General features: G+C 34.5%; 2 protein-coding genes across 4 annotated transcripts; one reads left to right on the top strand and one right to left on the bottom strand.

Annotated features, from left to right (window-relative positions):
- Positions 1-756: 756 nt before the first annotated feature.
- On the bottom strand, positions 757-8,869 carry LOC108218709 (ATP-dependent RNA helicase DEAH11, chloroplastic). 3 transcript variants are annotated; one of them, XR_001806473.2, is made up of 4 exons: positions 7,882-8,869; positions 3,665-6,800; positions 1,726-2,988; positions 757-1,289 (listed from the first exon to the last, which is right to left on the bottom strand). XR_001806473.2 is itself a non-coding variant. In XM_017391783.2 (3 exons), exons 1-3 carry the CDS (start codon positions 8,734-8,736, stop codon positions 1,778-1,780), a joined length of 5,202 nt encoding a protein of 1,733 aa, XP_017247272.1. In that variant the 5' UTR covers positions 8,737-8,869; the 3' UTR covers positions 1,546-1,777. The 3 variants fall into 3 exon arrangements, 1 of the variants encoding a protein (XP_017247272.1); XR_001806474.2 differs by having other exon boundaries at positions 758-1,245; XM_017391783.2 differs by lacking the exon at positions 757-1,289 and having other exon boundaries at positions 1,546-2,988.
- A 12,762-nt stretch (positions 8,870-21,631) lies between these two features.
- LOC108219234 (homeobox-leucine zipper protein ATHB-6) lies at positions 21,632-23,821 on the top strand. Its single transcript, XM_017392561.2, has 3 exons — positions 21,632-22,163; positions 22,276-22,646; positions 22,948-23,821. The coding sequence occupies exons 1-3, from the start codon at positions 22,103-22,105 to the stop codon at positions 23,449-23,451; spliced, it is 936 nt and encodes a 311-aa protein (XP_017248050.1). The 5' UTR covers positions 21,632-22,102; the 3' UTR covers positions 23,452-23,821.
- The last annotated feature ends 1,324 nt before the right edge of the window (positions 23,822-25,145 follow it).

The following is a 25,145-nucleotide window of genomic DNA, read 5'->3' as shown; positions in this document are numbered from 1 at the left end:
AATATTTTGGATATAGCTAGAGACATTTTTTGCGACAGTGTCTGTCAAGTTGGGAAGTTGGCCGCTGTAGTAGAATCCACTAATCATGTTTTTATCTTTTCTACCAAATTCGATTTCGTCTTATTAAGATGGAAAGTGATTATCATCAATTTTCTATGCGTCGGGTGCTATGAGAGAGGCCTTTCCACTGAACCATGCTATTTAAATTGACAGGAGGGAGTTAAGATGTAGACTAGTAGTAATAACGAGCGCAGATCAAACTCGTCTGCTTGATGATATTATTTTTCTAATATACAAATCAATGATTTTCTTTATTTTGCCTGTTCACAAAAATTGCATTGCGAGAAATTTGTTAATCGCTAATAATATAGAATAGAATCATGTCCGGCGGAATAAAGTCTTTGTAATTTTTTGATCCCCTAATAGTGAAGTCTCCGTAATTATACATAATTACAATTACGTGGACGAACAAAAGGAATAATACTGCCATACGCAAGAATGCAACTAACTTACCGGGGTGGATCTAGTACAAAATCCCGCATCATTTCAACAAATTCAGCATGTATATTCATATAATTGCAGACGTTATCACGATCTTAGAAATTAGAGAAGATGACAAGCAGAACATTATCTGTGTTTTAGACATTAAGGCGAATTGGTGTCTGGACAAACAAGGACAATAATTCCAAGGGCTACACAAAGTAAATGCACAAAAAGTTATTCAAATTGTCAGAAAAAACCCACCACAAAATGGAGTAGCAAAGATTTTGTGCAAACATGATCAGCTTTGTTACATATTGCACGGACTGATGTTACACGTCCGTTGACCAAAGTATATGGAATCGAATTTCGGTTCAGTTCAGTTCATTATGGATCCCATGACCACAGAATTCACAAGAGAAATATGTTTAGAAGGCTTTTGATGTTTAGAATGCTTTTGATTCGTGATTAACAGGAATCGGATCTCGTACTCATATTTCTATTAACAATTTATTGTGTGAAATAAGAAACTCATTCTCACTTAGTACTTGATTGGTACTCGGGGGTTTCTCACTTGGTACTTGATTAGTACTCGAGGGGTAAATCACTTGTTGCACATCTCTTAAAAACTTACATTTCAGTAGTCTATCCAATACTGTGAACAAGATCTCGACCTTCATGTGAAATGTTCTCTGCTTGGGCTTAATTTGCTAAGCCTTCAGAGCACCACCTCCTTTTAGAGGTAAGTTGGAGTCAATGGAGAAACTGCAGCCAGATAAATTCGAGTTCGGGTTCAGAATGTAAGTCTTCTGCACATGAAGGTTTTTAACTTGATAAAGCATACAAGGGAATATCTACTAAAAACAACAGCCACTTTATTTTAATTTTTGCAAGGTAAAACGAAAGCAATCCTCATCAAACATAAACTATTCTTCACAAACATCTCTGATACTTAAAAAAAAGTTGTGCCAGTAGATTTTAATTTAAGAGGGCACAAAAGGATTTAATAGCATAGGAACAGCACGAAGTAGGATCATAAGCATAGCAAAAAAAAGAAAAAAGGTAGGTTCCAAAACTTGTCCATGCATTGATAAAATAATTGTGCTAAAAAATTCAGAAAAAACAAAATTACAGTCGACTTGCTCTATCAAAACTCATCTAGTAGGTAACTAACAACCAGCAACCACTCTGAAACTTTTTACAAGCTCGTAAAAGCCTCATACACAGCTAGGTATAGTTACTTACTTGATTAATGTTGAATGTACATGTACATCACCCGAACAATCTGACCGGGTCTTTAAATAATTGCCTCGTGAATGGACGTCAGATGATTGTAACAATCTTCGCTGCTGCTAAAAGAATCCAGACAGACCCAACATATATGCCTCCCACACCTGCATGCTACATGGTTGCATCCCTCGACCTTTTCGATTGTAAAACCACAAAGTGGACAGGGCTTCACATTCTCCTTCCCCTTGCACCACTCCTTTAATGAGGAATCTGGATCTTCCTTGTATATCTTATACCTCTCACATGAGAGATATGGATGGTACTCCAAATGACACTTCGTGCATGTTTCAACAGAGCAGGCACCACAAAAAAATGGCGTGCCATCACAATCAGGATCCAATACTGCTCTATAGACTGAAGGACAGTCAGGAGAGGGGCAATACCTGTATTTACCCCCACTTGCTGCAACGAAAGCACCTAAAGAAGCCCTGAAAAGTTCATCTAACTTCTCATTTGACAAAAGAATCCTCAAGTCAGCAATTAGAAGCAGAGCAGAACAGCCTTGATAGGAGCAATACATTGGGAAACTATCGTGGCTTTTTATGGCTGACTCGCACTGCTCAACTAAGCACGATCTGCAAAATTCATGTCCACATGCTTCCAACCGGAATCCATCTTCAACTTCACACAAGCAAATAGGACAAGAAGCTTCATCCTCAATTTTAACTTGAGGGCTTGTCTGTGCAATTTGATGTATTATTTCTTCAACCATTTGCTTATCTTGCTTGCTTCCCTGAATAGAGATGGTATGGTGCCGCGTATTGAGAGTGAATTCTGCACCAGGAACCGCTTCCTTGAGACTGCGTAGATCAGGACCAAATTTGTTTACAACATTCTTCATAAGATCAGGAGGCAAACCACAACCTCGAAGATGGACTTCAAGTTGCTTGGTCTTGTGTAGAGTTGAAAGGGACTGAATCAGTTTCTGCTCCGCTAACTCGATCTTGTTTGAACAACCAAAGACCCTTATACTAGGGCACTGCCTGTCAAAGAAAATATATGTCCCAGTCTCTCGCTCAATTGACATCATAATAGATTTTCCTTCCCTGGAGAAAAGCAGCTGCAGAACAGGTGGAATAAGGTCAGGATGATCTATCTTCTTTCCCCTCATCAACTGCTCCAGAGGTCTCCTCAACTCTGCCACAACTTTTGTAGCATTGGCAGATAGTTTTACTCGATAGGAACCATTCTCATTTCTGTCAAGATGGCATTGTACACCTGTACATAAGATATAAGAAATTTTTGAAACTGTTAGCATCCACTTAATGCAGAACAAAGCATCTACTTCACAGAACCCTTATTACTCTACAAGAAAGCATTTACATCATAAAACCCTTAATACTCTACAATTATATACACCGTTTTAAAAAATTGAAGCTTTTCATGATCTCTCTCCCTCTATTTTTCCAAAATAGAAAAAAAAAAAAAATTAATGTTTTGGTCACATGTGTGAGCCAAATGAAGTGCATCAAAATTTATCGGAAAATCGCACATTTATTTTATAATTTCATAATACATGTGAGCAACAGAATTAAACACCAACTTTGAAGCCTGGACCTAGCACTGAGATAATAAATATTACTGAACTTCAGGATTTCTAAAATAAGTATTCTACACAAAGAATTCTAAAACCTTAGAACATGTTGCACAGCAGTAGCATCAGCCAGAAAACATCACTGATCACACTACAGAGTGAATATTTCCGTCATCACAACAGATCACTCATCAATGAGAAGAGTGAGAAAATCAAGTGACAAAAATATTACTTGTTGATGATAATACAAACTGTTAACTCTTACTGTAACAAACTGTGAGGATGACGTACAAAACGCATAAACAAGAACAAAAAGCAAACAGCAGCAAATAAAGTAATATGCATGTAAAAAGTCTATACCTTTTCTTTGGCGGAGGTTCGATAGTAAATCGTTCAGCTGCTCTTTTATAATGAAATAAACCGATGGAGAGCAAGAGACATAACTATGAAACACCTGTTGGCACCGTATCTTCTGCCATGGACGGCATCCAGGCAACACTTTCCCTTCAAGCTGCTCCAATGCTTTCGCAGCCTCCAAATGCATACTCCCGTCAAAGGTTATCAGAGCTCTGGTGTATATATCTTTGGGCTCTGGCGGAAAGACCTGGATGTGGACTGAACTGACATGAGAGTTCCTTTTGGGCATGAAAGGAGTAATTTCTCTTAGAAGGGCTTCTTCACATGTGATGCATGGAGGATCTTCAACAGGGTCTCCCCTGACCAGGAAAAAGTCCAGTATTCTTCTGTCTGTAGCAGCACTTAAAATTTCATGTATTTCACTCTCAGAAAGTTCCTTACCAAGGCGACGTACTACAACACTGTCAATACTCTTCAGACTAGGTTCACATTGTACAAAATTCTCTCCAATAAACAAGTTAGAGAAATCCTCAGTAATGCCAGCAACATCTTGTATGTCACATTTCACGACCGCAAACCCCTTGCTAACTCTACGTGGCCAGTAAACTTTAGCTTTCACAGCTGGAAATGAGAACAATTTATGATCACCTCCATAAGTACTCTGTACAGGAACTACCTTAAGCAAGTTATCCCCGAGGTCAGCTCCATCTAACTGAACAGCTTTTTCAGCTGCTTCGGGTGAAAGAAATGTTGCTCTGCTCCACTGCCCCTCCTCTTGGGTATCTTTTCCGCTGCCTGTCAAATTATGTAGTGCACAAATACTACCTGAGGTGCTCCCCTCCAGAAATGTTACAAGCTGCTTATTATCGATGGCATTTGAATAGAAAACGTCAATACTCAAATGTCTCTTGTTAAGCTCTAGATGTTTTATCTCAGCGCCAGCTCCGAACAAAGCGACAGGGGATGAAACGCCACGTCCTCCAAAGTACAAGCACTTCTCCACACATTCATTCTGTAAGCAATTTCTTTCATATTGAACTGCATCAGTAACAAGGCTATAAACCTTCTCAATGTCTTGGATAGAGGCATATAAGAGGATTTCATTCAAATCTTTATCAACTTCAACAACAATCCGTTCATTACCGCATGCAATTTTTATACGTGAAACAAGGCTAAGCAGATTACTATTAAACTTGCCACATAACTTTTTCAGTAGCGTACTCCCAAAACCCCTTAAAACACTTACTTGCAGCTTCCGCCTGCTCATCTCAGATATATCAAATGGAGGAGGAGGGTAAAAAGTATCCAAACATTCAATCTCAATAGCAGTTACGCACACCAAATATTGGTTACTCACAGAAAGGATTTCACCAAAAACTACCCAACTTGGCCTCTCACTGAAAGCAAGTAATGAACATGACGGATGCAGCTGGACATGATTCCCAGTCAATGCTACTTCATATCCATGCTTATCATATCCAGAATACATAGCCACATTCTCCGATAGGGAAGAAAGTATGGCTTTCTTTAAATTGGAATCATGCCTAGTCTTCTTTAGTGGAGACCAAGCCCAGTAAGTGGGCACTATAATATGAAGTTCGTTTAGAAGACAACTTTCTAGTTCTTTCACCATTTCTGCACACCTCCTCATGGATCTCCCATTTATACTATTGTCCCAACACCAACTATTCCTCTTTTCATGAGCCACACTCTCCCATTCCCTGTACACAGAGAGTAAGGTAAATAGATCACCGTCACAATGGCAGAACTGCACCTTCAGGCGATCAGACTTCAACTTGTTTTCTTCAGTACCAATTCTGCAAAATATGCTACTAGAATTTGTCATCACAGCGGCCAGAACAAGACCCTCTCTACCCAATCGATATTGGAAGCAACTTAATATTAGTTTTCCCAGACAAGGCTCAATTCCAAGTCTAACAAATTTCCATCCATCTCCTGTCAATTCATAAACATCATTTTTTCTTGTGACAGCTCCCAGCTGAACAAGATTTTGAACAGCCATATCAATAGCTGTAGCACTTGGCGCATCCACAAACTCAAAACTCCGTACATTACTGATTCCCAACGAAAGGATCCGCAGAACTGCAATCCCAAGATGAACCCGACAAATCTCAGGTTCCCGATGAACAGACATCAGGCGAAATTCATCTTCAGAGTAGAGTCTATAGCACCTGCCTGGTTCTGTTCTCCCTGCACGACCAGCCCGTTGACTTGCAGAGCTCTGGCTAATTTTGCATACTTTAAGAACATTCATGCCAGTACTAGGCTCAAACCTACATTCTTTCATCATACCAGAATCAACCACATACTTGACTCCTGGTATTGTCAAGGAGGTCTCAGCAAGATTAGTTGCAAAGATAATTTTTCTTCTTCCTGGGTAATCATGGAAAACGCGAGCTTGATCTTCAAATGTAAGCTTTCCATGTAAAGCAAATACAATAGCAGACGGAGAGACAAAGTTCTCACAAGCCCATTCAACTTCAATTTGAGACGTCAGAAAGGCAAGAATGGCTCCTTCTCCTTCTGAACTATGGATCTCCGTCACCATCCTCAAAACATCAAAAACATATGAAGCAAAAGTTCCGATGGCAGAAGTGCCTTCGGTCAAATAAGGGACATATCGAATCTCAACTGGAAAATTTCTACCCGCCACATGTATAATCTTGCAATTGAAAAAGTATTCTGCAAGCCGGTTTGCATCAATTGTCGCTGACGTAATTATCAGCCTTAAGTCAGGCCTCCGATGCAGTAACTTCTTCAGCAATCCTAATAGGAGGTCTGTGTTTAAGCTCCTTTCATGTGCCTCATCAACTATAATACATGATATCCTAGATAGGTTCTTATCATTCAAGTAATGTTGCAGCAAGCAATTATCTGTCGTATATATTACATGCGAACCATATTTTTGAAAGGAAGAATATGCTGGGCAATATACAATGGAGCCATCCTGATAGCACCCATGACATTCCTCTTCAACTCTCCGTGCCAAAGACATTGCAGCAAGCTTCCGCGGTTGAGTGCAGACGATAGAGCCACTGCTATTTAATCCTGCATCTGCAAGAAACTGAACTAACTGCGTGCTCTTGCCAGAACCGGTCTCTCCAATAAATACAAGTACCTGTCAGGATATGAAGCGAAAAAGCACCAATTTAATATGTTAACAGAGAAAGAAAGCATGTCTTTTCCCTCAGCCCTCATGCTGACCACTTTTTTAATTCTAGTAGGAAACACACAGAGTTTTGAAGCACGATCGATATATATATATATATATTTGTATCATCAAAACCAGATATGGGAATACGCATATATAACAATATTATAATAATAAATCTGATGTGATGAATGATACAATCCAGTACCAAAACTAATAGCTTTATGCGAATCTAATCAACTACATTATATAAGCATCTTAAGAACATAAAATGCAACTCAGTTATTTTATCTACAAATTGTAAAAAAATAACAAAATATCTAATGAGAATATATAAGCATCTAAGTATCGCCGAGTATCCTACACAGGATGCGTGGGGATACATGGATTCAGCGTGTTATCCGAGAAACCCTACTTCCTATCTTATATGACTCAGATCTTTAATTATGTCTATTTGTGAGAGTATATTATTCGAACATATCTTATATGTGAAATAATTGAATATGCGTTCTCACAAAGTAATTGATCTATGCCAAATGAAATATGCTACAAGCTTTTACATGGTCATAACCAATGTAATACATACTGTGAAGTGATGTGAATCAGCTAGCTAGACCCGTTGTAATAACCGTAAATCACAACTGATAAGTTTTAAGCTCAAGATTTTTGTTAGAGATTTGTCATATAACTAACAGAAACATCATTCTTAAAATCAAAGCACACCTGATAAGTTTCAAGCTGAGATGTATTTCCTTAAAGATTTTCAATTGATCAAATTGCAGACAATTTGTCAAGATATCGTAGAGATTTCGTATAAAATTACACAACTTAAGCAAAACATCATTATTAAAATCAAATCAGAACTGATAAGTTTCAAGCTCAAACTTAAATTTTTTTGAGAGGTTTTCAACTGGCAAGTAGCAGTCATTTGTCAAGCACTTCAATAAGTAATAAATGAAAAGAGAAAGCAAGCCGAATCATATTTATTAAAAAAAAGCAAGATAAAATCAAATTCATAAGGAAAAAATGCATCAGTGACGTAAAGTACCTGTTCGCGGGTTAAATGCCTTAATACATCTTGACGAGCAGAATAAACAGGCAAGCAACCCTCAAGCCGCCTACATTCCCTCGCAATCAACTTACCAATCTTACACCAATCAATCTCTCCCTTCAAATCAAACACATTGACCTTCTCCTCTCCAAGAATATCCTTCCCCTGCTTCCCCTGAAGATAACCAATTATAGACTTCATGCCTAGCTGAAACTCCCTAGCCCTCTTACCATAATAATCCCTCTCCTTCACAAGCCGCTTCTTCCTGTCCGTCATCTCACTACAAACAGTATAATGCTGCGGCTTGGCCAACATCGCATTAATCTTAAGTATCTCACTAACAACCTCTCTATTCTTCATTTGGCAATCCTTAACCATATCACTCTCGGAAAGCCAATTACAGCGCTCAATAAAAATCGCTTTAAGTTTGTCATTAAGCTCTTCCATGGTCTCCCTAGGCACATAATCATTACAAATCAGTTTTGGCACATACAAATAAGTACCTTCGAACCGAATTTTCCACAAAACGACAAACGCCTCCGTCGCATCGATCCACTCATTACAAAACACACTCACAATATTCCTGTTCTTCCTATCCATAACAGTGAAATTCTCTGTCGCGCACTTTATTCTCTCAATCAATTCGTCCACGTCGTCTCTCGTCAACTCCTGCTCTTCGCAAAGGAGCTGAATCACGAAATTAATGGGCTTGAGAAGCGGGTCCGGCTGAACGTCGCCGGAACTGCTCCGCGATTGGTACGAGGCCCGGTCCCAACCGTAGGAATCAGAGCTCGTGCTTCGCCGCGAACTCGTCGAAGACGGCGAGCTACGACGACTGGGAACTCTGATCATTCTGGAAAACACTGCCAAAACGAGAGAATTGAGAAAAACGAGAAACCCTAGGACAGTGAAAGGCGAAAGAAAAGAAAAGCAGAGTCAGGTGTTTGTGTGTGTGTGTGAGAGAGATTGTTGTCTGTGTATATATACTAGTAGTTGGGGGATGAGAAGGATATATACCGGGGTGGGGTACGGACTGGGGAGGCCAAGGACAAGATTACAATTTTAGCCCAAATCTTGATATCTTACCCACCCTAATTTCATTTCCGCACATTTCAAGTTTTGTTTTAGACCAAATTGCCCCTCTCTTTTTATAGAGTAATTAGTATTTTGAAACATACGGATAAATAAAATGAGGGTAATTTGGTCCAAAACAAAGTTAGGATGTGTATGTAATCTTGGAGATATCGCCATCAATTTAATATCTTCGAAGATTATTCTAGATAACGTGAACAAAAAATTCTTTCGACATGTAATTTTGAATTAGACGGTATAATTATATTTTGTATCATGTGCGTCATCTTTTGTTCCCTCGCAAAAAAATGTATGTAGTCTTGATTTTCCTCTATATACCTTATGCCGTTTGAGAATGTTTGATTTGATACATAAATTTTAGTATCATCAAAAATTATAACATCCAAAAGATATTAAACTTATAAATAAAAAACATAATAACATAAGATTATAATAAGATAGTGAAAACAAAAATGATGACTAGGAAGACGGATAATAGTAATCTCAAAGTTATGAAGGTGTAGTCGGGAGCTGTAAACAAATATTATATATTATCAGTAGAACATAGATAATGAAGCTGAAGATAAAAGTTTTATTTAATAAAACAGATAATTGTAAGATTAAAATTATGAAAGTGAAGACCAATGATGTAAATAAGAAAATAGATAATGCTAAGATAGAAGTCATGAAAATGAAGATGAAAGTTTCAAAAGAAGAACATACATAGATAATGATAAGATATAAGTCATGAAAGTGAAGACAAAAGTATGGAAGAAGAAGATTGATATATAATAGTAAGACAAAAATCATGAAAGCGAAGACAAAAATTTTAGAAATAAATAGTTAATGGTGAGACAGAAGTCATGAAAGCAAAGACGATAGTTTTGAAGAAGAAGAACATAGATAATGGTGAGGCAAAAATCATTAAAATGAAGACGAAAATTTTGAAGAAGAAGATAAATGATAACAAAACAAATGTCAAGAAAATTGTAAATAAGACAATAATATATGGTAAGATTGTAGTCATTAAGCTGAAAATAATATGCATAAATAAATTAAGAAAAGTTTCTATAATAATAATTAGACTAACGATTATAACAATGGTCATCAAATATGTATAGTGATGATATATGTATAAAGATGAAGTTTTCAAAGAATATGATCAGTTTTAACTTTTAATACAAATTGGAACGACGGGTTAAAAACAACAAAACCATCTCTCTGATGCAATGAAAATACTCATTTATAATGATACAATGTGTTTTGGAACTTAATTTAAGTATATGCGCATCGTTGCATTATAACTTGTTTCATAAAATTGATATTCATTAACTTTCATTTGTAATATGCATCATTCATATTTAGAAAAAAAATATTAAATATTAAATACTTCATGTGGCGCCGACAAAGTTGTTTTGTATTATGCTATTAATATAAATAAATAATAAATTAGTCGGATAGTCTTGCACGTGTTCTGTTTACTTGTCATATAAGTAACTTGAAATGTAAAAAATATACGTGCTTTCAGATATATGAGCTGATCATACGAAAAGTCAAACAGAGTCGTAGTTTTAATGATTTTGTTAACACAATGTACGTAGTCATATATTGATGGATTCTCATATTAAACTTAAAACTAAATATGATTGATAATTTTGACATACAATGATTGTTAATTATATTTTGAGGTTGTTGATAAATTATGAAACTATCTTAATAGATTAAGACGTAAAAACTTATTAAATTATATGTTGAAGAAAATTCCCTATTCTTTGTGAAATTTTTAATAAACATTATAATAAAATTGAAATATAAAATATACATAAGTTATATTTAAAATATTGATAATAAGACGAAAGCTAATGAGAAAATAGTTCAGTGTAAGACGAAAGTTAAGAAAGCGCGATGAAAATGAAAACTAAGATAACTTAAATGACGGCTATAGTGATGATTATTGAATGCTTAGAATGATGATGTAATATATGCATAAAGGTGGTTTAGAGGATTTGAGACTCTTCTTAATATAATAGTTAAAGTGAAATTTTCTGAATGAAAGTTTTCCTTATGCTAACAAGAATGTCCTTACTATAATAATACTTTAGAATTTAAAATATTATTTGTAAGCATCAACATATTACTACATATGTGTCATTGCTTCCTCCTATTAAAAGGAAACATAATTAAGTTATAGCATTGCGCTCACTAGCTTGTACCGATAAATATTGCTATTAACTCTCTGGATACAATAATTATGCATTCATTCGCCTCATGATAACCACAACTCAGTTAGGTTTATAATATTTTCAATCGGTAATATTCTGAATTTAGGTCATTTACAATGTATAATATATTGAGTGCTAATATGCAGATACACAGATCATAACTATAAAACTATATTTATTGATTTAATCAATTTTTCGTGTAACTCATTTTTTAATATATCTATGTTTCAAAGGGAGCAATATAGCTACAATTTTAGAACAAGAAGAAAATTTAGTCTTTTTTTTTTTTGCCAAATAAATATAAGAGATTTCATTAATCAGAATAAAACCATGCTGGGACAACCCCCAACTAGCGATACAACCAGGTGGAAAAACAAAATAATTTGTTTCCTCACTGTTTAACAAATAGAATTATAAAAATTCTTGAATCTAAGAATGAAATCAAAGACATCCAAATCAATTCAAATTGCACCGACATCCCTGAAAACAGCAGTATCACAATTGACCGTAACACATGAGAACCATTGATAGCCCAGTGTTCAGAAATTCCAATTGTATAAATCGAGATCAAAGAAACTTCACCCCAGCTATCTACTTGCCGGATACCAGCTATAGACATGCTGTAAATGGAGTACTTCAAAATATGAACAATATTCTGTTGTGAAAGGTAAGCTGTTGTAATAATCCCCACCGCTCCAGTTTTGATACGGACTTTCCGGATCTCCCAAGACATCAATTGAATCACCCTCAAAGGACCAAAATAACATAACAAAACACACCAGAATATACTAAAACATGCGACACACTCCAAAAGGAGAGATACAAACCACTCCAAAATGAGAGACATAAAAACACCCAAAGGCACCCAAAAGTGAAGATTCTTGAAGGAAAAATGAAAAAGAAAACAATAGGTAGGAGAAAATAGATCTCCTAATATGATTATGGTTATTTAGATGAGTAGAGGGGAAGGAGAAGAGAAGACGGCCGATGAAAAGAGAGAAGGGAGAGAAAGGGGGTCGACTCTCATTGAAACCCTGATGTAGTTACGAATATTTTAAAAGTTAGTCTTTATTAATTTATTGTCATTACTAAAACAGTGAAAGTTATGCTGATTTATTAGAATTACTAATATTAGTGAATGATTGGTCGGTTAACTAAATCATGGGTTGAAACTAGTTTCACAGACATCGAATCTAACTCCGAAATTTTCAACCGAATCTGAGCTTAAAAAATTCAAAATCTTAAATTCGGACCCAACAAATACTGTTTAGGTTAGCTATTTGTTTTAAAATTGGAGTTAAATTAGAGCTTATATGTATATTCGGGTTTCGATGGGTTTGAAACAGGTTTCTGATATTCGGGTAAATATGTTCAAAATTCACACCCGATCCGACAATAGTTTGGTTTTAAAAAATAAATTCGAACCGTTGAATTCAGGTCGAGTAAATTTCAGTCAAATTGGTCGGTATGGATCAGATATCCATCAAATCGATAAGAATCCTACTTTATGTATATAGTTATTTATTCATAAATATCCGTTTACGTTACCATTTTTATTTTTCATGATTCAAAATTTTAATTTTTTAAAAGAGTATGGTTTCAAATCATTTTCTCAAAGAAAATTTAATATAATTCTATTATATTTTAGAATTTTTAAAAATTATACAAATATCTCAAAGGAATTTTACAAAATAAACTTTAATTAATTTTTAAGATATATATTTTAAAAATACATTTTGTGTATCACATAAATCATAGGGAGTGTTTGTCGGGTGAATTTGTCCGAATTAAAATGTATTTTTTTCTAGAAAAAGAAATTTAAATTGAGTAAAACATTTTAAAATATTTTAATAAATAAAATTGAAAATATATAAATTGTTTCACTTTTATGACCCGTATTGGTCACATATAATCTCGGGACGTTTGACTTAAATTGAAATATTACTTACAGGTAAGAAATTATTAACTGGTTCCGAGTAAAAAGTAATTAATAAGCAAAATATTTTTGATCGGTTTTTATGGATAAATTTAGTGATATATATAATTTAATAGATATAAAATAAATAACGTGAAAATAATTTTTTTAAGTAAATATATATATATATATATTAATAAAAATAAATTTGAAAATGAAAATAAGTTGTTTAAACAACTCATTTGACATTTTCAATTTCTCATATCTATCTATTTAATATATATACTAACTTATAGCTTATGCAATGAACACTGGACCTTTTTCATTATCTTATAATCTTTTATATTTAATGTAGTTAAAATGATGAAAAATATTATATCGTATAAGAAAATAATTTATTTTAATTCAGAATTACTTGTGCAATTATTAAATCTTATCTTGTACTTTGACCATGTTGTTTTTATGGTAGCATTGTTTATTGTTCGCCACATCATTTATTACGATCCCTTCTTTGTTGATCATCTTACATATTTTTGACATATTCTTCATGAAATATTATATGTTTACTTTTGTTTATTTCACTGATACATTTATATTTTGAAATTTTATAAAGTTTATATAATGATTTTTACCGAGAAGAATTTGGTGAGCCTTGCTGGCAAAGGCTTTATTGATTATATAATAATCTTAAAATCGATATTATAGTGGATCTTTGTATTTGGGCTCATACTAAATTGAGCATTGGGGTTTACTATGGGCCCAAGTAATTCGGGCTCCATGGACTTCTTCCTGATAGAACAATTTGGTTGTGCATGTCACAGACGTATTTGGGCCGAAAAGAAAAAAGAAACGCAACGCAGTTCATGGGTTTCAAAGTTTTATTTCCTAAGCAAGAATGAACTAGCATACATGTTTAGTTTAGTAGTTTGTCAAAAAAAGAAGAAGTTTAGTTTAGTTTCTTAATTATATATTTAAAATAGATGACCAATTGTTGTGAAAATAAACAAATTATTTTCTTCAAAATTTTGTAGATGTTTCTGTGAACTATCTTGTATGCAGATTCCAAAAATCCGTTCTAAATGTTTTTGTTGCATGATTATATGTAATACTACTCTCTTATTTATTTTATTATATTTTGCATTAAGCCACCACCCCGTAGTATCTAGCAATTCCGTTCCAAATTGTTTGAGCTTGGATCATATACGGCTCGTTCTTGTAACAATATAGAAAACATAATAATGCGCACCTATCTTTTATAATCCGATCAAGAGGAGAAACCTTGCTTTGGCAAGATTATACTTTCTTATAACTACGTTTCGAGATTGCCTTTGAACAGCACTCGCAAAATCAATATACTTATATAAAATAGAAGCGAGGGGCATGTAGGTGGCGCCTCTCAGATCGCTCCGTTCTATTTTTCCAATTTTCTAGAATTTTTGGATGAAAAATATCAAAAATTAAAACTACTTTTTTTAGTTTCGGATCAAGTTTCATAATCTGATTTTGTTTCAGATTATTCATGAAAAATAGTAGCTTGAAAGTTTTAATCTGATTTTGTTTGTATATAAAGGAGAAGCGAGGGGCGTATAGGTGGCGCCTCTTACATCGCTCCGTTCTATTTTTCTAATTTTTTTTGGAATTTTCGGATGAAAAATATCAAAAATTAGAATTATTTTTTTTTAGTTTCGGATATATTAGAAGTAAGTTTTAGAATCTGATTTTGTTTCAGATTATTTATAGAATATAGCAGCTTGAAAATTTTAATCTGATTTTGTTTCAGATTATTTAATTAGGGGAAAGTGCGGCACACATGTCTCTCTGCACCTATAAATACCCCTATAGTTTGTAGAGTTTTGGATCATCTAAACACAACCTACTTTCTCTCAATACCACAACCCTACCTTTCTCCGGTGATAGTTCTCTTGCTCGATTTCTGATTTCTAACTCGATGGTGCCGTTCTTCTGCAACGATAAGTGAAGGCTGTTTATACAATATTAAAACAAATAAAGGCTGTTGCAAGCAAATGTAGTTATAGATCGCTATGTGGGAGTCGACAAATCGAAACACGGGAGAAGAATTTAGTCTTGACATGATATTGATGGATGATATCAATAAATTAACTATTAGTGATGTATGTTTGTTTGTTATTCTTTTATAATATTTGTTTTGTTCGTCGGACATGCTTGCTGTTGTTAATTTTTATATGATTTACTTTGTATATAGGAAAATATTATTCATACATAATCTGTTTGCTCCGTTCAAGAAACTTTTAAGTGAAGACTGTTTTATACAGTATTAAAAAATAAAAGTTGTTACAAGCAAGAGTAATTATGACCGTTATCTCACGGATTTAAGTTAGTGTTTTTGTGAACAATCAATGCAAAAAAAATTGGAGGAATGTGACAATGTAATAACATGATTACTTTTTAAAAAACGCACACATAAAATTAAAATTCGTCGTGCTTTAAATTGTTAATACATGTATAAATTTATTTTCATTTTTCCACCATGAATTATATTCCAAATTTGCAATTTTATATATTAGTATTGGTATCATATCAACATTTTTATAATATAAATTTATTTTATCATACAAATATTAATTTTGAAACATTAATATACATTTTATAGACAACCACAAAATTATTTATTCTACAAATATTAATATCAAATTATTAATATAATTTTTATAGGCCGCCGCAACGCGCAGTTTCTCAACTAGTTATTAGAAAGGGAAAAGCTGCCTACCATTCGGGGGTATGCTTTTACCAAAACTTTGCCTTTTATTATACTATCATATTTTATAAACGAGTGTGCGTTTTGTAATACTTTTTACCTTTGCGCCACTGCTGGATTCCATGCATATTAAATCATAGGCACTACAAGCTACCACCTTTCTCAAGCTTGGCAAAGTTATCTAAACTATTACTTTATGCCAAGTGTTACATCTTTGCTGCTATCACTTTTGAAACATCAAGCTCAAGTGTAGTTGTCCCTCCGTTAGGCTTTTGTAGCGTTAATTTCGTTGCCCTTTAAGTCAAAACGACTAGATATATAGGTAACTATGGATGATTCAATACATTTTTTTCTTGTTCATATAATTGAAGAAGCTAGGTAGGTCACAGAAATCAATATTTTTAACTTTAGTCAAGATATATATCCTTTGTATGTGATGCCTTCTGTTGAGTGATTATGTTGAAGATCATGATCTTAATGAAAGGATCAATACTTTAAACACGGATACGTAAGTGAATTGCTAACTTGGTGGCCAGGAGAGACTTGCATGGCTAATATTAAATTAATACTCCCCCTCAATTGTTTACATTGGAGGGGGACACGGTGAGTAAAGTTAGATGAAAAGTGGGTAAAGTGGTGGGACCTATCAATATTTAATAATAGATTTGAGATAGTGGAGGAAAGTAGTGGGTGTAATAGTAGTTTTTATTGTTAAATACTCCCTCCGTCCCTTTTTATCTGTCCATTTTGGAAAAAAAAACACATACCAAGGAATACTTGATTGTATAAACTTTTTCATTAAATACTCTAATTAATATCTTGAAAATGGTGGAATACCCCTACTTTATGTCTTGAAAACATGAATTCAACCAAGTTTTAAATAAGTCAAGCCTTGAAAATTGAAATTATGGAGATATATTTGAAAAACTATCATTAAATTAGTTTTGAAAGTATAAATGGACAGATAAATAGGGACAAATTTTTACTTCCAAAGTGGACAGATAAATAGGGACGGAGGGAGTATGAGATAGTGGGGGAAGATAATGGGTGTAATGATGAGAAAAACTTATTATTTATGTTAATGTAAAGAAATGAGAGGGACATCCCAAAATAGTAACTGTAAACAAATGAGAGAGATAGAGGGAGTAACTAGGTTAGGCATGTGTTACACATAGAAATTAATGGAGTATTAAACATTCATTTCCCCTTAACCAGGGGGCTCAAATTCAATGGGTTAGGTTGATTCTAGTGTCTGTGATCTTTACGGCATGGATCCTTATCAATTCGAACCTGACACATCTACTTGTCTCATATAAACGAGTAATTAAGATCAGAAGACGACAAATGAATGCATCTTGATTTCTGCGCCATGTATATGCTCCACCGATGATTTTCACACAGCGTGTCGGTTGTTGGAAGCAGCAGTTAAAATATAGTGCCACGAAGATGAAGTCACGGTTGAAGTGCAAAAGTCGAGCGGAAAGTAACCTCATTTATAAAAAGTATTTATAAATTTTAATTTAAAACTCAATTCTAGTTCCCTTCTTTCCTATAAAGAAGAATCATTTTTCTCTTTTGAATTTATCTGAGCCGCCCCATGATGGAGTGGATCTACTTAAAAATAGGTAATGGCTAGCATATTGGAGCATGTGCTAGTGATTTAGGAGCTCACTAGGAGAGTGTTGGATTGGTTTTTTTGGTTCATTACCTAAATGTGAGTTTAGGAGCTCATATAAGTAACCTATTAGACTTGCTCTTATAAGTGAAGTTAATATAATAATATGTCAAGCGGACCAAAAATATAGTATATATCCATTTTCATATATGGGACCTGTTTATACAGAAGTTAAATAATTCAAAGGAGTGCATAAATTACTCCCTCTGGTCTTTTTATTTTTATGCATGACGCTTGGTTTTTACATCCACTCCAAGATGTTTTGATTAACATTTAAATAATTTTTATCACTCTTCTTATATTATTAAAATAATAATTAAATATAAGTATAAATTTATAACTAATTTTATACTAAATCCTGAGTTTGAGGCGCGGACCATCCCGTCCCCAGTGGAACTGGATGTCATGTTATTTGAAAATAGTAACGTCACTCACGAAACTCTTATTAAAAGATTTTTCTCACCTCTCACCTTGTTCGAAAGAACTTTATGTGATGGGTTGCGAAAAGAATAGCTTACTTTAATGCACCAATGATTTAGATTCGGCAACAAGCGAGTGAAGTGAAATTGTTGCTAGCTTTGCCACAAAACTTTAACTCTTGCTAAACAGATGCTTTTGTGTAGTGTACTGGTATAGTATATTGTAAATTGAATTTTGCTTTCTTGCAGCACTGGGGGACGCCTCAAAACGAATATGTTAGGAGTTGTCCCACATCTGATGTGGGAGGAGCAGAAAGCTAAAATATAAGCCGCCAGAACAACTCCAATAGTACGAGGGGAGGTGTCTAAAATCAAAGTCGTGCGGGCTCGACGCAAAACGGACAATATCGTACTATCGTGGAGTTAGGTTCGCTTAGCTAACCCAACAGAATAGACATGTAATAAGTGCTGAAGATTTGACACACTTTCCATGTTAATATAAGGGAGCTAGCCTCATTGTTAACAAAAATCTGTAGGATTATCAAGATACCTATCTTGTTTAGCGATTAAGTTACAAGATGATGATAATAAATCACATTGATAGATATATAAGTGAATGGGCGGCACCTAACCTCCCCAATGTCCGTCTAAATCTGACAGATAGCCTTGTGGGAGAGAGTAAGATCAGTACACGACACATAGATGCATGTTGAAGTTAGGTGATTAATATTGTCACGTTGGTTTCTGTGCCATGGACTCCCCAGCTCGCAACATGTAGGTTGTTGGAAGTCACTGGAGGCCTAGAGAACAGCTACACACGCAAGAGAAGAAATCGCCATTGATTGATAAAGGTTAATATAATTCGACAATTCATTCCGAACCATGCGATGAAGTTATTACAAAAGTTGAGTGTGGTATGAAACTTCCCATATGTGCGTGTGCATGTCAAGTGAAACTACATGGTATAACAAAAGAAATGGTCTGATAAATTTGACCTGCAGTCTAGCCTATAAAAATTTGCGGTCAATTTGTAAGACATTATACTTAAATAGTATCGTCTCATTGAGCGGTCGTTTTTAAATTATCATTTAAATTAGGCTAGGTATGTTTTTAGACAAGAATAATGTGTAGTTGGAATGAATTTTTTTAACAAATAATTCATAATTTTATATATGATATGATTTATTAAATTTTAATTAAGGATTTTGCAGGGATGAAGATGCTCTCTGACCTGCGATCAGACCCATGTTTAAAAAAAAAAAATTTAAAAAAATGTTTAGATCGGGGTTCAAAACTGCTTTGATTAGTGTTGGGTAAATTTCGGGGGGCTGGGGTACCTAAACTAATGAAATGGTTCAATCAATCAAATTTTTATTAGTTTTCTTTTAAGCGCCGTGGTTAGAAGGGAAACTGATGTGTAGCTCTTGGCTTGTTGTAACTTGTAATTACCAACTACAGTCTCCAGCACTTCAATTTGCATGCATGTGTTTCCCATGGGGGAGAAATCTGATTGAGAAGCTAAGCTGCTTTTTAGAGTTAAGTTGTTGATCAGCTGTTTATAATCATTAGAACTTGTGGATTCAGTGACCAAATAATGATGGAGAAACTGGTGTCCAAGTCAGAGAGAAGAGGCCATAATATGTCCCCATACACTATACCCTGCCATGAGGCCAGATGATCCCTAACTCTCCCATACTTTATCTTACACGAGCTCACCTAGCTAGTGCTTGTGAATCGCCTCAGAGAAGTTCATGAGGTTGTCCCATGAAATTATATACTTGTCTCATGTATCTGCATTATTAGGAGGGGAAGAAAAAAGAGACTATTTACACAGAGCACATGTGTGAGCACACTGTGCATATACGTGTGTCCATGATTTCGATTGGGATTTCTTGATGCAGAAAACTCATATATACCAAACATAAAATTAGTCGCGTTCGGGAATGTTCAAGTACGAAAAAAATAATGAATATGCACATTGTAAAGCAAAGCAACACGTCCAAGTTTTCAACATTTATTTATCTATTTTGCTAACTATTCAACAACATTTATTTCTGTGAATGAATGAATGAGAATGCAGGTACCACCACATGGTCACAGCTTACTCGGTTCCCTTCATCCTTCTTCTGTGTGGGGTTGGTTTTAATTTGAACCCATCTCACGCTCCTTGTTCTGTCTACATTGCTAAAGTGTAAAGGGCCCCTACCTTTTTCTACTAGGACCCTTTCTCATTTACACCTACACGGTCTAATCTATTCAAGCTTAAATTTAGACATTACACTGCATGTACAGAATTGAGGGGATCATATATTCAACCACTGATCACCATGTTTCGTGGGCCTTAATTCTGGTGCTTCATTGTGTTTGAGTGAAATTGGATGAGATATGACACGGAAATTGGATCACTTTTTAGATCATTACTCATTCTTTAGATTCAATGTTTATTTCCCGGCATGGATCTCCCTTGTCATGAACTATTTAAAATGTCTGGGGTTGTTCTGCCCAAGCTGAATCTTGGCCTCTAGCCGTGCTAGATTCTGGTCTCTTACGTTTCAGCGCTGTGTAGTATATCCGATTATGTTCTCGACGGAGTGCTGCGAAAAAATATAGTAATTAGGAACGAATCAGTGGAGTCAGGAGTCAGGGTCTTGCAATTAATTGAATAATTAGTAATTAATCAAAATTATTAATCATGTCAGATATATTAAATAACATAATAATATGTTACTTATTAAATCTATTATATCAAATTTAGAACAATATGTTATAATTAATCAGATTTTAATAATTAAATATGCAAAACACCTTGTAATTAATAATTAATCGATCAAGTCGGTTATTTTCAGAATCATGACTCCATTTAATCCAATTTATACATAAAATGATTGAAATTAGCTATTGAAAAAGAAAAGAATAGAAAAGAAAAAGAAAAAGAACTGCGTTCTCTAATTTTTCTTTACTCCAGGTGGTATAGTCGTTTTTGGTTTTCTATCTTGCGTTTCGTGTTTGGGCCCTATATATTATTTATAGTGACCTTTTTCTTAAATAAAGTACAATATTTTAATTTAGTTAAAAGTGCACATAATTGTGTACATAAAATTTGTATGACGATATTGAATTTTAATTGAATTTGTCGATATAAATACACAGAATTCATTCCAATTAAAATCCAATTACTCGTCAAAATTACGAAATTCACTGAAATTTCACATGCCGAGGTACATGTTTTGGCTACTGCACTTGTCCGTCCAAATTTGGATGATTTTACGGGCAGTCAATTATTCCGGCTCCTTAGTTAAATATACTTACAAATAAAATATGTAAAACTAATAGACAAAATATAAATTCGGCACCTTATTATGCGATATAATAATCACTATTTAAATAGAGTCTCTGACAAGTGACAACGACAGCAAAAATAAAAATATAAAAAAGCAAGAAAAAATCATATCAAATCATGCTTTTTTGTACAGTTTTATATATTTATATATAGTCTACACTCTACATCACTCTCACCGACTGCGACGTTGTGACAACCAAGCTTTCATCAGCTGAGCTCGAGCCAGCCAACCCAAGCCGTTTCCACCCAAAAAATCTCTGCTCGAACGGCACAAGAAACCGACAGCAGCCGGTTGAAATGAATTTGCATTTAAGTTCCATTTGCATTTCACTCTCAAATGCAAATGCAAATCGAAATGGGTACCTAACCCAAGTCATATCCTTACCCTTAAACCCTACCCGAGGTTGTTTTATTTAAAGTGAAACAATGTTGTGAGCCCTGCCTTGCTTGTGAACTCCCTTCTTGAACCCTCTCCCAACTCTATCCCTCTCTTTCTATCTCTCCCTACTCTCTCTCTCTCTCTGTTCTTAAGTGACCCAGTCATGATCTCCACTGAGAATTTATGTTTTTTCAAGTGATTTTTCAACTTGTTTTAAATTGTGTTTTCTTGAATTTTGGGTGAAATGGGTTGTAATTAAAGGAAAAAGATGGGAAAAGTAACAAGTACAAGAAGTGTAATTTATCTACTAAATCAAATTGTACCCAACAATTTCATACTTCCTTTTATTTTCTAAACATTTCAGTTTCATTTACCACTAATTATCATCAAAGTAGCTTCTTTTCTCCTCATCAAGTCATTAACTAGTTCTACATACATCAGTAGTAGTGGTTTTTCTATCATGAAGAGACTTAGCAGCTCAGACTCTTTGGGTGCTTTGATGTCCCTCTGTCCAACTACAGGTGCCTATTGCTAATGCATACTACATCGAACTATTTTATTTAATTTACTTTCCAAATTAATTCTTTTCATTAGCACCTCAAAGTGATACTTATTTTTCTTTCATTTATACAGAAGAACACAGTCCAGGTAACAACCATATGTATGGCCGTGATTTTCAGTCTTCTTTGGATGGCTTAGATGAAGAAGGGTGCATAGAAGAATCGGGCCAGATCGAGAAGAAAAGGAGGTTAAGTGTGGATCAAGTGAAAGCCCTGGAGAAGAATTTTGAAGTTGATAACAAACTTGAACCGGAAAGAAAAGTGAAATTGGCACAAGAACTTGGGTTGCAGCCTAGACAAGTAGCTGTGTGGTTCCAAAACCGACGAGCCCGTTGGAAAACCAAGCAATTAGAGAGAGATTATGGCGTTCTTAAAGCCAATTATGACTCACTTAAGCACAATTATGATACTCTTCAACATGACAATGAGTCCCTTCTCAAAGAGGTACAAGAAATAAACACTCGGTTATTTAACAATTAGGGTAATAGTTACATAATTATGATAATATAACGGTAGATCTTTTACTATTATTTACTATTAATTCATACTCGTGAACATATTTATTAATTTATTATGCCTAATCAAGTAAACATATAATACTTTACACTCACTCCAGTAAGGTCTAGATAGTGGAAGATGTAAGCACAACTTGCCCTTAGTTGAATTTTGTTAACCCGAGTTTATTAATTTACAATATTTTTTGTTATTTTAAACTGTTTGAGTCTAAAATTTTTAAAAATCTCAGATAAAGGAGTTGAAAGCAAAATATGGTGAGAAGAACGAAGGCAATCCGGTGAAAGAGGAAGTGATGGCAAGCGAAAACAAAGACATGTACGAAGAAATACTAGTGACTAATAAGTCCTTAGCAGCAATTGATTCCATAGCTCAATGTGATGATCCTACTGCAGAGCCCAACTTAGTAGCTTCTGCTGTTACAACATTCTTCCAAGACGGCTCTTCAGATAGCGATTCCAGCGCAATTTTAAACGAAGATAACAACAACAATAGCCCCAACTCTTCCACGGCAGTTTTTGGGCACCAGTTTATGCCATCCTCGTCAAGTAATTGCTTCCAATTTAGCTCAGCATCGGACTCTAAGACAATTCTTGGAGATGCCCAAAAGGCGTACCAGCCGCAGTTTGTGAAGATAGAAGAGCATGATTTTTTCAGTGGTGATGAGTCTTGCAATTTCTTTTCTGATGATCAAGCTCCGAGTCTTCAATGGTACTGTCATGATCAGTGGAATTAAATGGAATTTAATTATAAAATTTGGATAATGATCATGAAAACGAATAAGACTGTGAGCATGCCATGCCCACTTTTCATTAGTCTCTGCAGGGTTATTGTACAAAATGAAGTTGCAGAGAAAGGTGACAGGGTCACGGGGGTGGTGGGTCGGGCGGGTCAGGAGAATCAAAGCTGTGCAGGAATGATTAGATAGTGATTGAGACAACTTCTTTTACTCTGCTCGCTGGGATGAATGTTAAAATAAACAAGCTACTTCAGTGAAGGAAAATGCGGGCTTTTTATGTTTAAAAATGTTAATTAGCGTAGCTGTAAGGGGAATAATGATGACGCTCTTTTTATGGAAACTTACTCGCTTTGCATCTTTTTTTAAATTGAGTTCTCATAAGATTTATTATCATCAAAACGAAAACTATTATTACCCCGTCTCATTGAGTCGTATAAGTTCACTATTTGCACGTATTTCGAGACTTACAAAATATAATTTCCTAATATTTTTTTATTTTTTTGAATAAAAATTTAAATATCAAATTTTTATTCAGGAGGAAAAAAATTTAAAAAAATATTATGGAACTATTCTTTATAAGAGTTTTAGAAAACGTGTTAAAAAGTAACGTATATAATTGAATGGGACGGAGAGAGCACCCTCTTAGCATTTTTTTAACTTGACTTTTGATAAAATTATTGCTTTCAATTAATCTTTTTAAGATAAAAATACAATTGATATAATTATTATCAAAAATTAAAATTTTATAAAATAGTAAATTACACATGTGATAATAGGGGTGTTCATATATTAGATCAGATTCTTATTTTTCTTAGACCAAATCAATATAAACGATATTAAAATCAAATCGTATCAGTGAGAAGTTAACTACTATTTAGTATGGTTTTGAAATTAACTATTAGTATAGTTAATCTTTCTGCTGATTTCTTAGAAGAGATTCGGCAAATAGAATCATTCCTAGAACGTTGGCTAAAATTAAAGACAAAGTATAAATATAGTTGGAGCTTAATTTTTTCAAAAAGTTGCCTATTTTTTTTGTTTATAATATAACAACTCACTTTTTAGCCAAGAGCTTCAATGTCTGAAGATGATCTTACAAATTCAATTTGGTGTTGATGATCTTACAAGTTCAATTTAACCAACCCCAAATACTTGTACGAATACCGACCATATCAATTCTCCAACAATATAGTCGAAGCAAGTCCGTATTTTTCTATTATCATCATCTCTAGCGTAGAAATTTGTAGATATTAAACGCGGCACCTCATAGTGGTCCGGTGGCGTTAAAACACGGACATGTTCGATTACGAAATGCCGACGACGTCCCATTAAAGCTGAAAATATACAAGACGTCGCCGTGCACGACAATCTCTCACGGAGTTGAAATGCAACCAATGAAAAACCAGTATAGAATTAGATGAAAAAATTGGAGGCTTATTGAGACGAATGTCGTTGGCGCGCGTGTATATATACATAGTGATCTTATTTCACCATCAGTGTCGATTTCTTTGACTAAACACCTCTCCATCTGTGGGATCAACTCCACGTGTTTTCCTTCCTCATTCGTTGAACTCACAACTCCAAATTTGCCCCTTTGTTGTCGGTAACAAATGCCCATGCTATAGTATAGTGTTGTGTCAAATTTTGTCGGAGTACTCGGGTTTTGATTATAGATTTCAAGAGTAATAGTG

Source organism: Daucus carota, chromosome 4, assembly GCF_001625215.2.
Source record: "Daucus carota subsp. sativus chromosome 4, DH1 v3.0, whole genome shotgun sequence".
Classification (NCBI taxonomy): Eukaryota; Viridiplantae; Streptophyta; class Magnoliopsida; order Apiales; family Apiaceae; genus Daucus; species Daucus carota.
Note: the sequence above shows the minus strand (reverse complement) of the source record. Positions and strands in the feature narration are given on the sequence as shown.

What these genes read in the sequence shown, in the direction of transcription:
- LOC108218709 (XM_017391783.2), bottom strand. Translation starts at nt 8,736, where the DNA reads ATGATCAGAGTTCCCAGTCGTCGTAGCTCGCCGTCTTCGACGAGTTCG. An exon ending in GGCATTTAACCCGCGAACAG is followed by an intron (nt 6,801 to 7,881) that starts GTACTTTACGTC and finishes ATATCCTGACAG; the next exon opens with GTACTTGTATTTATTGGAGA. An exon ending in GAACCTCCGCCAAAGAAAAG is followed by an intron (nt 2,989 to 3,664) that starts GTATAGACTTTT and finishes TCTTATGTACAG; the next exon opens with GTGTACAATGCCATCTTGAC.
- LOC108219234 (XM_017392561.2), top strand. Translation starts at nt 22,103, where the DNA reads ATGAAGAGACTTAGCAGCTCAGACTCTTTGGGTGCTTTGATGTCCCTC. An exon ending in GTCCCTCTGTCCAACTACAG is followed by an intron (nt 22,164 to 22,275) that starts GTGCCTATTGCT and finishes TCATTTATACAG; the next exon opens with AAGAACACAGTCCAGGTAAC. An exon ending in ATGAGTCCCTTCTCAAAGAG is followed by an intron (nt 22,647 to 22,947) that starts GTACAAGAAATA and finishes TAAAAATCTCAG; the next exon opens with ATAAAGGAGTTGAAAGCAAA.